Below are 15201 nucleotides of genomic sequence, written 5' to 3' on the forward strand. Positions count from 1 at the left end.
AGCTGTACCTTTCTTTCTTTCACTGTGTATGGGATGTATTTTGTAATTGTGGTAAATGACAGCCTCTTCCTCTGGTTGAACCTTACATAGCAAAGGTTCTTTGGGGTGAGGTTGTTCTTTGGTTGTTTCCTCCACAGTGATTTCATCGTCATCTTCTTCATTGTCAGAATGACATTGACACGCATTCAAGTTGTGATTAGTAAGCAAGTTGACAATTTTGTGGTAAGATGTCTTTATAAAAAGGACTGATTTCCTTCAACTTACGTGAAGCATTCTAAACTTTATTGACATCCACAATGTCTTCCCAAACAGTTTTGGACTTTGTTGGTGCACTGCGTAGCAGGATGTGGAGTTCCAAGTCATCTGTCAAGGTTTGGTTTGGCGGGGGCAGTTTGCTCAGTGTTTCCTTAATAAAAAAAATGTAATTCTCCTGTTTGTGTAGGTGTTGGTCCCAATGATGTTGTTCCTGCTGCTGTTGGGGTCTGGCCTGTGGCTCATTGCAATGCTGATTCTGCTGGTTTGTGTTACAGACAGTTGTGCGATGGTATTCCTCAATGTGCTGTGTTTGGTCAGGAGATGTTACTTTGACAGTTGCACGATAGTAACTCTCAACGTGCTGTGATCGGTCTGGAGACTGCTGAAATTGTGGTTGTGCCTGTGTCTCTGGTTCCTGATGTGTTATTGTAGTTGTGAGTGGGCTGCCTATTTGTTGATCCTTATCCTGTCCTATCCTGTTCATGTAGTATTTATCTTCTTGTTTTCTTTGTTGTTTCTTGGTGAAAGGCATGATGGTTCCAGTGTTTCAGGCTGGCTATAAGCCCCCTGTATGAAAGAAATTGTAATAATTAATATTACTGTAGAAGTATCCATACGCATAATATGATATAAACAAACATGGGCTCATATGCATTTAGATTTAAATTCAAATGACTGCATGTATTTGAAATTCTGGATTTGCTCAATGCAAATGCAAATGGGATACATTTACTACCAAACTAAATACACATTTAAATGTGTGACAAACACTGAATGCATTTCAAATACTTTCCCATGCAATATATGTTAATTGACTGATTTATTATGATGAATTTGGCAGAGGCCTGTATCCAATGTGACATACAAGGAGAACAGTTTATATAATAGCAACATAAACACAGTAATCGTGTAGTTCATAATAATTAACAGGTATGTACCAATATAGGAAGCAAGTTACATAAAACAGTGTTTCCCAGTCTTGGTCCTGAGGACCCAGTGTCTGCTGGTTTTTGTTCCAACTGACCTCTGAATTATTGAATTGAACCCTCAACTGAACAAATAATTTGTCTAATCAGAGCATTTGAATTATTTGTAGAAATGGCTGGCTGCACAGGCCTCAATTAGCACTAATCTAGGACTACCTAATGTTAACTCAGGTAAGGTAGATTTGTGCTGATCAGGGTTTGTGAAAGCAGCCAAAAGAGTTGGATATTTCAGGTTATGTCTAACATTGCATTAAGTCACTAATTGTAAGTTCAATTGGGGGATCAATTTAATAATTGAGAACTCAGGAACACAAACAGCAGACGCAGTGGGTCCGCAGGACCAGGTTTGTGACACACTGACATAAATGATGAGATCTATGTATATATTTATATATGTGTGCATTGCACAATTATTCTTTTTACTTGTTTTGATTGTTATGTTTAATAAACATGAAGTTCTCAAAAGTGTCCTTTTAGTTTGCATCTTTCAGGTTGATCAACTTTACCAGCAATACTGAAAAGTCTCTCTACTTTATTATGAGCATTATTATTGAAAATTATTTAAATGCATTTGAAATTGAAATATTTTTGAAGCTTTCCCATGATTTTAAATTCAAATGCAAATTCTTGTATTTCAAAATATATAAATAATACAAATACAATAAGTGTAAGTTAAATGCAAATAGTTCAGCAGATTACATTTAAATTATTATTATTTATTTTTTAGCAGACGCCCTTATCCAGGGCAACTTACAACTGTCACAATTATATCATGTTATGTTTACATACAATTACCCATTTATCCAGTTGTTTATACTGAATCTAGGTAAAATATCGTGCTCAAGGTTACAACAGCAGTGTCCCCCACCTGGGATTAAACCCATGACCCTCTGGTCAAGAATCCAGAGCCCTAACCACTACTCCACACTGCTGGCCTCAAGTCTGGATATAACGTAATGTGTCGATTTAAACAAAAGTAATGGTTTTGCAGATATTTTTTGTTGTTGGGGAAACTGATATTTATAAAGAAAAAACTACTTTAATATCCAAGAAAACAGAAAAATTGCTGAAGCACAGAAAGTACAGTGGCTAAGATAAGAGCTAAGAAGTGGTTAAGATGTGTAATGAGCAAAACCAGGTGTCTGACCTTCATGCATTTGGGTAAAATGTTGTATTTGTGAAATAATAGAATAAAAAGTATAAAAGCTACACTGTAAAAAACAAACTGTAAAACCCTTATTTGTCGCACTTTTAAAACACGTCGCTGGGTTTATGATTTTAAATGTGTTTAGGATTAAACACTGTGTGGTGTTTATTTGATAAACTCATGGATGTGTTTATGATTTTTAACACTTTTTAAACATTCATACGCATTTATAACAGGGCTGGTGTTTAAAATCTAATTGTTAAAAGTTTAGCAAAAGTGGCACAGATTAAACACATAACGTTTAACAATTATTTAGAGTTCCAAATGACTAAACACCAGAGCTATACCAAATTATGTATAAACACTGCTGTTTAGGAATGGAGCACTTGCATTTTTTTTTTTTTTACTACACACATGCCATTTATATATTACATGTTTTACACGTCTGTGGTTTTACTGTGTAAATGTATGAAAAGAAGACAGATGTAGTCAAATGTAATGTCACTTCTGTTAATGTCACACACTGCTTATTCTCATCAAATTGAAATGTCCCGGCCCGAATATAATGCATGCTGTGACTTTGATGTTTTGTTTTTTTAAAATGTATTAATGATCAATGCAGTGATAAAATAACTGCAGCTTTTATGCATGCTTTCCTGTTTAAACATGTTTAAGTTGTTTATATCGATAAGGCAGTTGCATTGATATATTAACAGCATTTTCATGATTTTGGTTTAATACAGTATATGGAGTGGAGCTAAATAAAATACGTATACAGTATATTAATGCCTAAAAGCACATGTCAGTTTGTAGAATTGTGCACACCGTAAACTGAAAGAAAAGCTGTTTGGGGTCTTCTTCTAATTACAGAAGCAGCATAATGCCTGTAATTGTACTTTAAATGGGTAACATCTGATAATGTCCTAACTGTGCTTATTGGCACCGTTGCAGTAAAACGTGTAAAATGACTGAAATGGGTACATTTTTCTGACAACAAATATTTGCGCTTCTGCAGTGCTAGATTACACTATCACAAATTCACAATAAATATATGGCACATTAATAATGCAGACTTAAAATAAATGCAAAATTAACAAATTTGCTGGTAAAATTGTCTTGTTTTACAACAATATAACCTAGCAATATCAGAATAAAATCGAACACAGTAAATAGTGAGAAATATTTGAACTTACTGTATGTTGCTGCTCGACATAAAATTGGTACAATCCAGAAAATCCCTGAAGTCTTCCCAGAATCTCCACAGTTTCAATATAATTCATAAATTGTACTTCACTTCAATCCAGCGAAGCTCCCAGCTTAGTGAAGAAGGAATGATAATAAGTTCCGCTTTCTTGCAAACTTTCCCACAACATAGCCTAGTGTGATAAACAACTTTTGTTTTCATAGCAAATCCAACAAAACAATCCAGGCACTGCAGGTCCAAGGGCGGATCCAGCGGGTTGGAGGTGGGGGTCCCCCCCCTTTCATTAAAAATGTCAATGTATTGTTTACTTTAACAGTATGTTTCATATCAGGTATCCCCCCTTCATGAAAGTCTAGATCTGCCCCTGAGGTGTTATCAAGAATATTTTTCTCGGGGCCAAATGAGAGTAAAATTCAAACAAATATATTACCACTAAGATATACACTGTATAGGCCTGTTCTCAAAACAGCATGGCTAAATATTTAAAAGTTAATATTCAAAATAAGCAGGCAACTATTACTATTAGTTATTCATTTATTTTTTTATCAAAAGAGCCACCTTCACAATATTAGGAATCTGTCTTCAACCTAACATATACCTTATATAACAAATGTGTCTGTTTCATTTCTTTTTTTAACCAACGGTGGATAATGCATTGCTGAGTTTGCTGCGCTCACGTATCAGGTGGTGACTGGAATGATCCAAATGCAATTAAAACAGTGGGTGAAGGCGTGAAATAAATATATGAAATTATTTTCCTTATAGAAAAGTGAAAGAGCAACACGCTGCACCGGCATGGTGTGCTCTAATGGAATCAGAGATGAAAAGTTCTGCTAGGAGAGAATAGTAGTGAGTAGGATTTTTTTTTTTTTTAAGGTGAGCGAAGCGAGGTGGGAATTATTTAAGACGAGCGCAGCGAGCTGGGAATTTTTTAAGGCGAGCAAAGCTGCTGGCATTAATAAATTAAAAGTAAATCAGCTCATTTTTGCTGTTTAATCTACTATTTGTTATTGTAACCAGTAAAACCATTGGTATACAAACTTGTCACATCAAGGTCACATTGTATCAATAATCTCAAAGTTGACCCTTTGAACATTCTTGCTTCCCTTGATGTGACAAGTTTGTATACCAATATCCCACATACAGGTGGCATTGATGCCGTTACACACTATCTAAATTCTAGATCAATTGATGCTAATCCACCCTCTGAACTTATTTTGGATTTATTAGAATTATGCCTTAATTCAAATTATTTTGTTTTTGAGGGCCAATATTTTTTACAAACGAAAGGCACGGCAATGGGGGTGTCGTTTGTTATGCAAACCTGTATATGGGAGTTTGGGAAGAAAAATATGTGTACAGTGAGTTGAATACTTTTCGACCATTCATTGACCTATGGCAACGTTACATCGATGATATACTATTAATTTGGTAAGGAACAAAATTACAACTGGATCAATTTGTCAACTACATTAACTCAGAATTATCCTGGGTTTAAAAGGCATGTCGTATGCAGACAGGCTAAATGAATTTAATCTATTCAGTCTTGAACAAAGACGACTATGCGGTGATCTGATTCAAGCATTCAAAATCCTAAAAGGTATAGACAATGTCGACCCAGGGGACTTTTTTGACCTGAAAAAAGAAACAAGGACCAGGGGTCACAAATGGAGATTAGATAAAGGGGCATTCAGAACAGAAAATAGGAGGCACTTTTTTACACAGAGAATTGTGAGGGTCTGGAACCAACTCCCCAGTAATGTTGTTGAAGCTGACACCCTAGGATCCTTCAAGAAGCTGCTTGATGAGATTCTGGGATCAATAAGCTACTAACAACCAAACGAGCAAGATGGGCTGAATGGCCTCCTCTCGTTTGTAAACTTTCTTATGTTCTTATGTTCTAATTTGCAATTAAAATGTGAATCAGATCTATACAAATACATTTTATAGATTTAGAAATTTTTAAAGATGAAAGGAATACTCTACAAACTACAGTATTTACGAAACCAACTGATCGTATCTCACTGCTACTTGCAAAAAGTCAACATCCACGACATATGATTAGAAATATGCCAAAGGGTTTTTACATATGAGAAGGAACTGTAGCACAGAATCTGAATTTGAAACTGAATCTAAGGAAATGTATTCTAAATGTAAGCGATTTAGTATTTTTATGTAATAAATTCTTGTTTTTTAACTGAACCATACTAGTTGTGAACTTGCTTTTTAACCGGGAGATGCACTCCCCATTTCTTTTGTGGTGTATTGCCACTGAAGGAGACCTTTGATATATATATATATATATATATATATATATATATATATAGATATAGATATGTGTGTGTGTGTGTGTGTGTGTGTGTGTGTGTGTGTGTGTGTGTGTGTGTGTGTATAAGATTAAGCCTATCCTTGACTTGTTTACATTTACCAAGAAGGTGCTTACTGCACATGCGAAGCCCTCAGGCAGAGTGACAGTTGATCCAGCTAAGATGGCAGTGTAAATTCGCCTACTGACACACTGACAGATTAACACAATAAATGACTGCTGTTAGATTAATAGGCGGTTATAACTTGCCAGGAAGGGGTCACCGGCACTGAAGTCGAAGGACAGGATGAGGTCGACCTTCCTCTTAGGATGCAGGACCACAGGGTATGCTGAGTTCATCAACAGACCCGCGTCAATCAGAGAGATCTTCTCTTTCTCCAGCTTCTTCACTGAGGAGCAAGAAAATGAGTCAGTCAGTGTGTCGGCAAATGTGACAGTCTGTCAGACAGTCAGTCAGTGTGTCAGTCAGTCAGTCACTCAGTGTGTCAGTGTAAGGTATGAAGTCAGATTCTTATGCCAGAGCAATCCCCCAATCGATCACATGCAGTCACGTTCGATCAGTCGGCAGTCACACGTAATTCATAAACTTGTGCAGATTGTGGCCGAGGTGTAATAGAATAATTACTAGCTAGTTAAACCCCTCGGCCACGGTATATAAACCTGCAGTGCTCTCAGTTCGGTGTGGGAATACAGAGGAGAGTATGGGAGAGCGAGAGGAGAAGGGAAATTTAAAACCATACAGGATCAGTGATAGCGTTTGCCCAGCCTGACCTGTATTGGCTATTTTGTTTTGTGTTCAGGGTTTGTTTTGATTTGTTTCGCTCTGTGAGCAAGCGACATTGCACCATACCTGCAGTCTCTGAATTCTTCCTGCTTCTGGCCTGACGTCACCACACGGCTACCCTGCCACACGTGGTGGCAGTGGTGGGATTCACCAGCGCCTCCTGGACTCAGACCAGAAAAGGTACTGCAGGTGCCTTAAATTATTATTTTTTGTATTATTGTTTTTCTTTTTGGAGTGAGGAAGAAGTCTTTTAAATGGATTGATCAGTTTGTATTGTTTATTTTCCCTTTCATTAATCAGATCACATGGAAATCACTTAGTGTATCCTGGCCTTTAGTCAATCAGTTTGTCAGTCAACCAACACCGGAAACCTGAGAGAGAGAGAAAAAGAGAGAGAGAGAGAGAGAGAGAGAGAGAGAGAGAGAGAGAGAGAGAGAGGGACGGGGGATTCTGTTTAATAGAGGGAGGGAGGGGGATTCTGTTTAATAGAGGGAGGGAGGGGGATTCTGTTTAATGTAGAGAGGGGAAGGGGGTACTGTTTGATATAGAGGGGAAGGGAGGGATTCTGTTTACTGTATTAATATAGAGGGAGGAGAGATACTGTTAGTATTAAAAAAATTCTTTGTCTGTATATTTGAGTCGGTTATGCCATGTATGTGCTTTGGCAACACAATTATTTTTATTGTCATGCCAATAAAGCCAATTTGAATTTGAATTTGAATTTGAGAGAGCAAGAGACTTTGACTTTTAAATCCCTTTATTCTATAAATTAGAATACAATATAAAAACTAAATAAAGCCAAACAAAATAAACAAAATACACTGGTACAAAATAACATAACAGATCCAACATTTCTCATTCCAGTTTCAAAAATTCCAGTTCAATGGGATCTCAGTCTTTCAGAGAGTGTTTCTTGCATGAGCAGAACAAGCTGCCCTTCCTCACTCACGGCACACACCCCCTCCCCAATGCGCCAACGTCTCTCAAAACTGTCCAGGTTGTGCACCATTTTAAAATAGGCAAACTCCATCATGATCCTGGAGACCATCATGATCCTAAAAACACTAATAGGATTTATAAAACCAGTGGCTAAAATCTTATTTTTTGGGGATTTTAAAATAGCTAATTTCGCCTGACCAAGGACAAAGTTAACCAATGAGCACCTATCCCTCCGTGCAAAACTATACTTTACACTAAAAACAAAAAACTTTTTAGTAAAAATAACCCCCAAGGAAGCCAGCAGGTTCTCTAAAAACAAAAAGAAGGGCTGGAGCCGAGGGCAATCCACAAACAGATGGAAAATGGACTCCTCCGTGGGACTGAATGGGCACTGGACACTGACCCCCGGCTCCACATGGCTCAGATAACGATTTGTGGCAAAAATGCCATGCAGCAGCACTCTCCACTGCAGGTCTCCGTAGCGCTTAGGCAAGGGAAGCTTATACAGCACCCTCCAGACAGGAACTTCATCAACAGGGACACCAAGGTGAGCCCTCCACTTAGTGTCCACCAGGTCTTTCAACTTATTAAAATGTCTGGTTTTCACACAGATTTCATATAGTGTCTTCTTCTCAATTGTGTGGAAAGCCACCTCAGTGACCTTCCTAAGCGACAGCAGCTTTCCAGCCTCCTCCTCCACTGTCACTGAAGGGGAGACCAGCACTGCGGGGAACAGGAGTTCCTGCTCTGGAGCCACGCGCTCCGCAAGAAACCTGCTCAAAAACTGGGAGAGTGCCGGACAGAGGGATGCCTGGAGATCACTCAGCACCTTCTCCAGGAAACGCTCTGATCTAATATTCAGTGCAGGGGTTAAAACCCTGCTGGCTTTCCAACTAAAAAGGTTAAAATCAATTAAATGCCCCAGTTTAGTAAAACCGGCTTTAAAAAACAAAGTGGATAAAAAAACAGAGCTAAAAACATTTAAAAATGGGGTTAAAGAACAGGGGCTCTTCAAAAACCCACTGTGTGCTCTGTGATTCTTCTGACCTTGTGATCTTTAAAAGTCTCCAGCATTTAACAGATTCTCAGAAAAACCCTCCAACCCTGCATCACTAAAACAATCAAGAGATATTAAAAACAAATGTCTGTCAAAACCCAGTCTCCCTGCCTTCTGCAATAAACAAAATGCCAGGTCTCTCCAGCTCAGCTGTGGGGTGTACAACAACCTCTGGGCAGCCTGCAGCCTAAACGCTGCCATCCTGCTAGGGATATCAATGAGCCCCTGCTCTCCCTCCTCACGGGGGAGATACAAAACAGCCGGGCGCAGCCAATGATGCCCGCTCCAAAAAAACTGCACCAAGCATTTCTGTATCTCATTTAACAAAACCAAGGGAGGATCCAGGCACACCAGCTTATGCCAAAGCATGGAGGCGACAAGATTGTTAATGATGAGAACCCTGCCCCTGAAGGAGAGCCGAGAGAGGAGCCACTGCCAGCTCTGCAGCCTCCCCTTCACCCTGTCCAGCAGCCCCTCCCAGTTCTGCTGCATGAACTGTTCATTCCCAAAATAAATACCTAAAAGTTTGACCCCAGTTTTTTTCCAGCTTAAAACTGAAGAGAGTAATGGACGGGGGTATCCTCCCAGCTGCCGACAAGAAAAGCTTCACTTTTTGCCCAGTTTACTCGTGCTGAGGTTGCCTTTTCGTACATTATAATGCATGACTCCAGCACAGCGACGTCTCGGTCAGTTGTGACAAATACGCTGAGATCATCAGCATATGCGGAGAGCTTGATAGGGGTTGCATTGGGCACAGCTGGTACTGCCAATCCAGGCAGTTTCTCCCTCAGCTGGTGTAACAGGGGCTCTATAGAGAGGGCATAGAGCCCTGCCGTACCCCCCTCTGCACAGGGAAGGGGACAGCCAGACCATTACTAATCTTCACAACACTAAAAACATTGTGATAAAGGGGTCTTATAAAAGAAGTAAAAACAGGGCCAAAACCAAAAGCTTTTAAAACACAAAACAGATACTCATGGTCAGCTCTATCAAAAGCTTTTTCCTGATGAAGCGAAATTAAACCAAAATAAACATTATAGACTTTGGAAACATTAAAAAGATCTCTTAATAAAAAGAAATTATCAAAGATCGATCTCTCGGGCACACAGTATGACTGGTCTGTGTGCACCACTGATCCAATGTTGGTCTTTAGGCGATTAGCGAGAGCCTTGGAAAGCAGTTTGTAATCAGAGCACAGCAAGGAGACAGGGCGCCAGTTCTTGATGTTACAGAGGTCTCCTTTCTTGGGTAGCAGTGTTATCAATGCCCTGCGGCAGCTCAGTGTCAGCTCTCCATCCCGAACACATTCATGCAGGACCTGGTCCTCACCAACACAGCTCCAGAACTTTTTATAAAATTCTGCAGGCAGTTCATCCAGTCTGGGAGCCTTCCCTTTGGAGAGCTGTGCCACGGCCGCAGTGAGCTATGGGAATGCTACGGTGTCCAATCCGCTGCTCTCCTCCTTGTGCAGGCTGGGGAGGCCCTGGAGAAGCTGCTCCACCTCTCCCGGGTCGCAGCCCTCAGCCTTGTAGAGATCAGAATAAAAGTTCACCGCAACACGCCGAGCTCCGCAGGGCTGGAGACCTCTCTCCCCCCGGGCAGCCTCAGACAGCACATTGTCTTGCACACCGCTGTCTTCCTCTCCAGGCCGAAGAAGAAAGCTGTGGGGGCGTCCATATCTTTGAGTTCAATAAAGCGGGCTCTAAGCAGACAGCCCTTCATCTTCTTCTCCAGCAGGCTGCCCAGGAGCTGCCTCTTCTCCTTCAGGCCCCGATACGCCCCCTCATCGCTCTCGCTGGCCAGCTGGCTCTCAAACTCAACAATCTCTCTCTCCAGCTCACTGACCACTGCATCCACTGACCTGGTGACATATGCTATATGCTATACTACTTTTAGTGAATGCGTTAATTGATAACATTTGATCCATGTATATTGTCTACTTGTGGGATGAAAAATCCTTCAAATGTCAACCAGGTCAAAAGTAATTAATACAGTGGCCAGCTCCCTGACAGATTGGGAATGGGGTTCCCCGTGGTTTCTATCTTTATTAAAATCCATAGTACAATTAAAATCTCCCCCCACCACGAGGAAATTGTCCGTACTGCAACCCCTGAGTAACTGACTGAGCTTTTTAAAAAATAATATCCTCTCCTCCCCAACATTTGGTGCATAAATATTAATAAAATCAATAAAAATACCAGCGTGTTTTATCTGTACTTTTAAAAGTCGACCTTGAATAATCTCCTCAATAGATAAAATCTCCGCCCCAAATCCTGGAGAAAATAAAACAGCAACCCCAGCACTAAAATTAGAACCGTGGCTTAAAATGCAGTCGCCCCTCCATTCGGACTGCCAGTGAGACTGATTACTGCTGTCCGAGTGTGTCTCCTGCAATAAAATCACGTTTGAACGCTTGCTGTTTAAAAAATCAAATAATTGTGCTCTTTTATTAAGATCCCTGCACCCGTTCATGTTAAAAGAGCCTAAAATAATTTTCTCCACTGATAAAAATAGATTATTCAAAAATAACGGACACATTAAAATAAAAGTTTTCTTAATAAAATTAGCCATTAAAAATGTTTAGATGTGGCTAACGTTTTCCGAACTAAGCTGACATATTTTTTAAGTCTGAACCTCTTTTTCTGTTCAAACTCATTTATAGACAATTTCCTTAATATTAAGTCTGTAGAACACAAAAAAAAAAAAATTCTGGTCTGGGAAGAATTTAATGCCTACTCGCCTCTTAACTTTTGTTCTTTCAAGAAAATCGCTGATCTCTTTCAGTGAATACAGTTTCCCCATTTGGCTGGCCGTGATGTCAGACAGCTGCGAGGTGTCGGAGAGCCCGTCCTCCCATCCATCCTCATCCGATCCCGCCGATCTGTCCTCCTCCTCGTCCACAGAATCTCCATCAGCCGCCGGCATCTCCGCTACCGACCCAGCAGGCTGAGGAGTCTCATCACTGGGGGAAACGCCAACAGGGCCTACCTGAGCCCTGAGGCTATCGCTCCCTTCCAGCACCGGGTCCTCAGACACGAGATCCGCGGGTTGAGGCCCGCGTTTCTCTTGTCCTTCAGACCCGGCGCTCGGCTCCACCACAGTGGAGAGTTGAGACCCCACGCCGCTGTCGTGAAAGACCATAAAGGGCCCCCACACAGACTCATCCTCACCCGCCACAAGGCCAGCAGCAGCAGGAGATGTTCTTTTTTTAAGTTTTCTTTTTTTAACGACTGCAGTGTACACCCCCTCCTTGTCTGCGTCGGCAGGCACTGCAGCCCCCGGTTCAGCTGCAGCCGCGCTGGGACTCGGCTCCTCCGCTCTCTTCCTCCGGGGCTGCGGCTCAGGTCTCGGCAGCTCCTCCACCTCCGCTTTCCAAACAACCCCGGCCGCCTCCCCGTCACCACTACTACTACTTGTCCCTGCTTCAGTCTGTAGCTTGGGGCAGGTCCGTTTAAGGCACCCCTGTTCCCCGCAAGAAAAACATTTAAAAACCTCTGTGCTGGCAAAAACAGCATAATCTCTGCCCTATATATTAAAATGCCAAGCTACACTTTTTTCCGGGTTATCAAGGAGTACAAATACTTGTCTCCTAAAAGACATGACGTGTTTAATTTCTGGATTTTTACATCCAAGGGGAATCATTTTGATCGGTGACATTACCTTATCATACCATATCTGGAAGCTCTCTTTCAATCAATGAATAACTTTGGTAAGAGGCGTAGATAACGGTGTTACAGTTACCAAAGAATCATTCAACATAAATCCCTCTTCCACAATTTTGTTAACCAGATTTTCTTGGTTAAGGAAAACGACCATAGCTTTGTTCATCCGTGTGGTGGATTTGATCTTTTCAAAACCAACCACCGGCCCCACAGCAAGCAGCACATCTTCAACAGAATCATTATTTTCATAAAAAACTTTAAAACCGTGGCGCCTAGTAAGCCCCCCCAACCCACCGGAGTGGGAGCCCATCTTTGGGCACACACTGGCTAAAACGTTTAAAAAGTACTAAGATTACAAAAAAAGACTTTTTAAAAAACGTTTAATAAATATATAATAAATAAATATATAAGTAAATGGCGATACAGTTCACCACTACCGCTCTCACACAGCTCACAAACCCTGCTTGCAGCAGAGCCCTCCCACAATCCTCAGAGAGAGAGAGAGAGAGAGAGAGAGAGAGAGAGAGAGAGAGATGCAGGGATACAGGCATACCTGCAACGGGATGCTTGTACAGAAAATTGAAGGCGAGGGAGAGAGAGCAGCAGCAGCAAGATGAGCTCTTAATTTAAACTAAAAAACATTAATCTAGAGTAAATTTAATTGTGAGAATTAAGAATATAAATCAGTAAGGACAAATAAAAAAAAAAATTGAAAATCTTTACTACAGAAATAAGACCTCCAGGAAAAATTAAACAAGAAAGAAAGAAAGAAAGAAAGAAAGAAAGAAAGAAAGAAAGAAAGAAAGGAACTGAAGAGGAAAAGAAAAGGTAAGCCTTTTTAATACAACAAATGGACTAAAACCTAATAGCTGAAAACTCTCAGTTACTGAAAGCAGCTAAAAGCAGTTGGTATTTGACAGTTGATTGGAATGGATAAATGTATCAATTTAGCATGAAGAATGGGAGGGGCCAGACTAGCTGTGTAATCAGATACCCTGATGAGGTCACCAGTGCAAAGGTAAATAAGCTGTATAAAAACAAGCTAATGAAGGAGTCCCCAGAGACACTGATAGCAGACTGCAGCCTGGCTGAGGGCAAGAGGACCAAAACCAACCTGCTGTTCTATACAGAGCACCCCACTGCCTGCCACACAGCCCTCTGCACAGCACATAGTAATGTCAAGCTAGGAGGGATTTGCAAAGGAAGGCAACTGCGTACCCCTGCAGCACCCCCAACTGCAGACACAGCCCCCTGCAGCTCCCCCACTGCAGACACAGCCCCCTGCAGCTCCCCCCCCTGACTGCCCAGCACAGTGCAGCACTTGAAGGAGGTGGAGGTGGAGTTTGCAGAATTCAAAGAGCTCACCCTGACCAAGCTGACAGAGAACGACCTTGTGCAGCAGATAAGAGACGAGGTGAGGCAGGTGAGGAACGAGGCCAGGGCTTCCATCAGGGAGCTGGAAGCTGAGATGGGAGAGCTAAGGCAGGACAACGAGGCCCTGAGAAACGAGCTGGCCAAGCTGAGAGAGGAGCTGCAGCGCAAAGACAGGAGCATACAGAGCCTGAGAGAGCAGCTACTCAGAGTCACACCTCCTCACCCCCACCCGGCACAGCAACGCCACAGCCAGCCCAAGAACACAGGAGCTCCAGCAAGCAGAGCCTGTCTGACTGACACCGACACCGATCCACAAACCACATCATCCCACACTGTAGCAAAGTGGTAATTAGTAGCAGGTGTATAGCAGGTGTGGTGCGGATGCAGTAATCCCAAGAATAAACAGACAACAAAGTACGGGTGAAATGGTTAATTTAACGATTATTAATCTAATGGTCTGATGACCAGCCAGCAAATAATAATGAACTGGCAATACACAACAATGTGTATTGCACAGTAATCAAAAGGGTTGCAGTCCCGTAAATAATAAGCACAGTACTAACACACACAATTAGACACACACAGGATCACAAGTCCAAAGTGAGTGCTCTCAGTGCTTGTGGTGAAGTACAATATAATACGTGCTATTGGTGAAACAAGTGCTGATAACAATGTTAATCGTGACGGTAGTGCAGTGGTGATCCGGTTTTGTGCTGGCCTGTGGCGACAGCTCCGGATTCGTGTTTAGCCGTCTAGTGCTATATAACAAAAACACAGACAGTTACTAAACAGACATGAACAAACTTTCTCTGCGTCTCACACGGTCCTTCCAGTCTCTCAATAAAAACCAAGCGAAGGAACTGATTACGAGTCTCCATCCCCTTTTTATGCTGTCACGCATGACCCCTTGGTAAACTAATGCAGCTGCCTTTACAATCAGCGGCTGCTACATTGTTTGCCTTCCGGGTCAATACTTTCTTGCAACGGAGTCTCGCCTTCTTCCAGACTGGCCGACTCCCCGACTGGGAAAGAACTGTCAGTCCAGCCCGTCAAAAGAACTCTGCTGCTTTAGCACCCTCACAGGTCAGGAGGGAGATTTACAAACACACACATATTGATCCAAATACACACCCCACTCACCCAGCACACCCCGACACCGAGACACCCCCCCCCCCACCGCACACACTGCCCGCCACTCCCCCATCACACACACTGCCCCTCCCTCCCCCATCACACACACTGCCCCAGAGACAAAGACTCCCTCGAGCAGACAGGCTTCTAAAATATACAGCTCCAAAGTAGTCATTATCGACTCCAACGGGAAGTACCTGAACCAGCGAAGACTCTTCCCCAGCAGCCGGGTAGCAAAATTCTGGTGCCCAACTACAGAACAAGCGCTCCACCTGCAGTGCCAGTCGACCCTTAGAGACCCCGAGCACATTATCATCCACACTGGCACCAACGACC

At 41.9% G+C, this 15201-nt stretch overlaps 1 protein-coding gene across 1 annotated transcript in view; it reads right to left on the reverse strand.

Moving 5' to 3' along the window:
• Nucleotides 1-6140: 6140 nt before the first annotated feature.
• The window catches only part of LOC131739333 (cytosolic phospholipase A2 gamma-like), a 43854-nt gene continuing 34793 nt past the window's right edge, over nucleotides 6141-15201 (reverse strand). Inside the window, exon 7 of the mRNA XM_059032696.1 lies at nucleotides 6141-6307. Coding sequence (XP_058888679.1) covers nucleotides 6141-6307 — 167 coding nt within the window. The remainder of the gene's footprint in view (nucleotides 6308-15201) is intronic.

This window comes from Acipenser ruthenus, chromosome 11 (genome assembly GCF_902713425.1).
Source record: "Acipenser ruthenus chromosome 11, fAciRut3.2 maternal haplotype, whole genome shotgun sequence".
NCBI lineage: Eukaryota > Metazoa > Chordata > Actinopteri > Acipenseriformes > Acipenseridae > Acipenser > Acipenser ruthenus.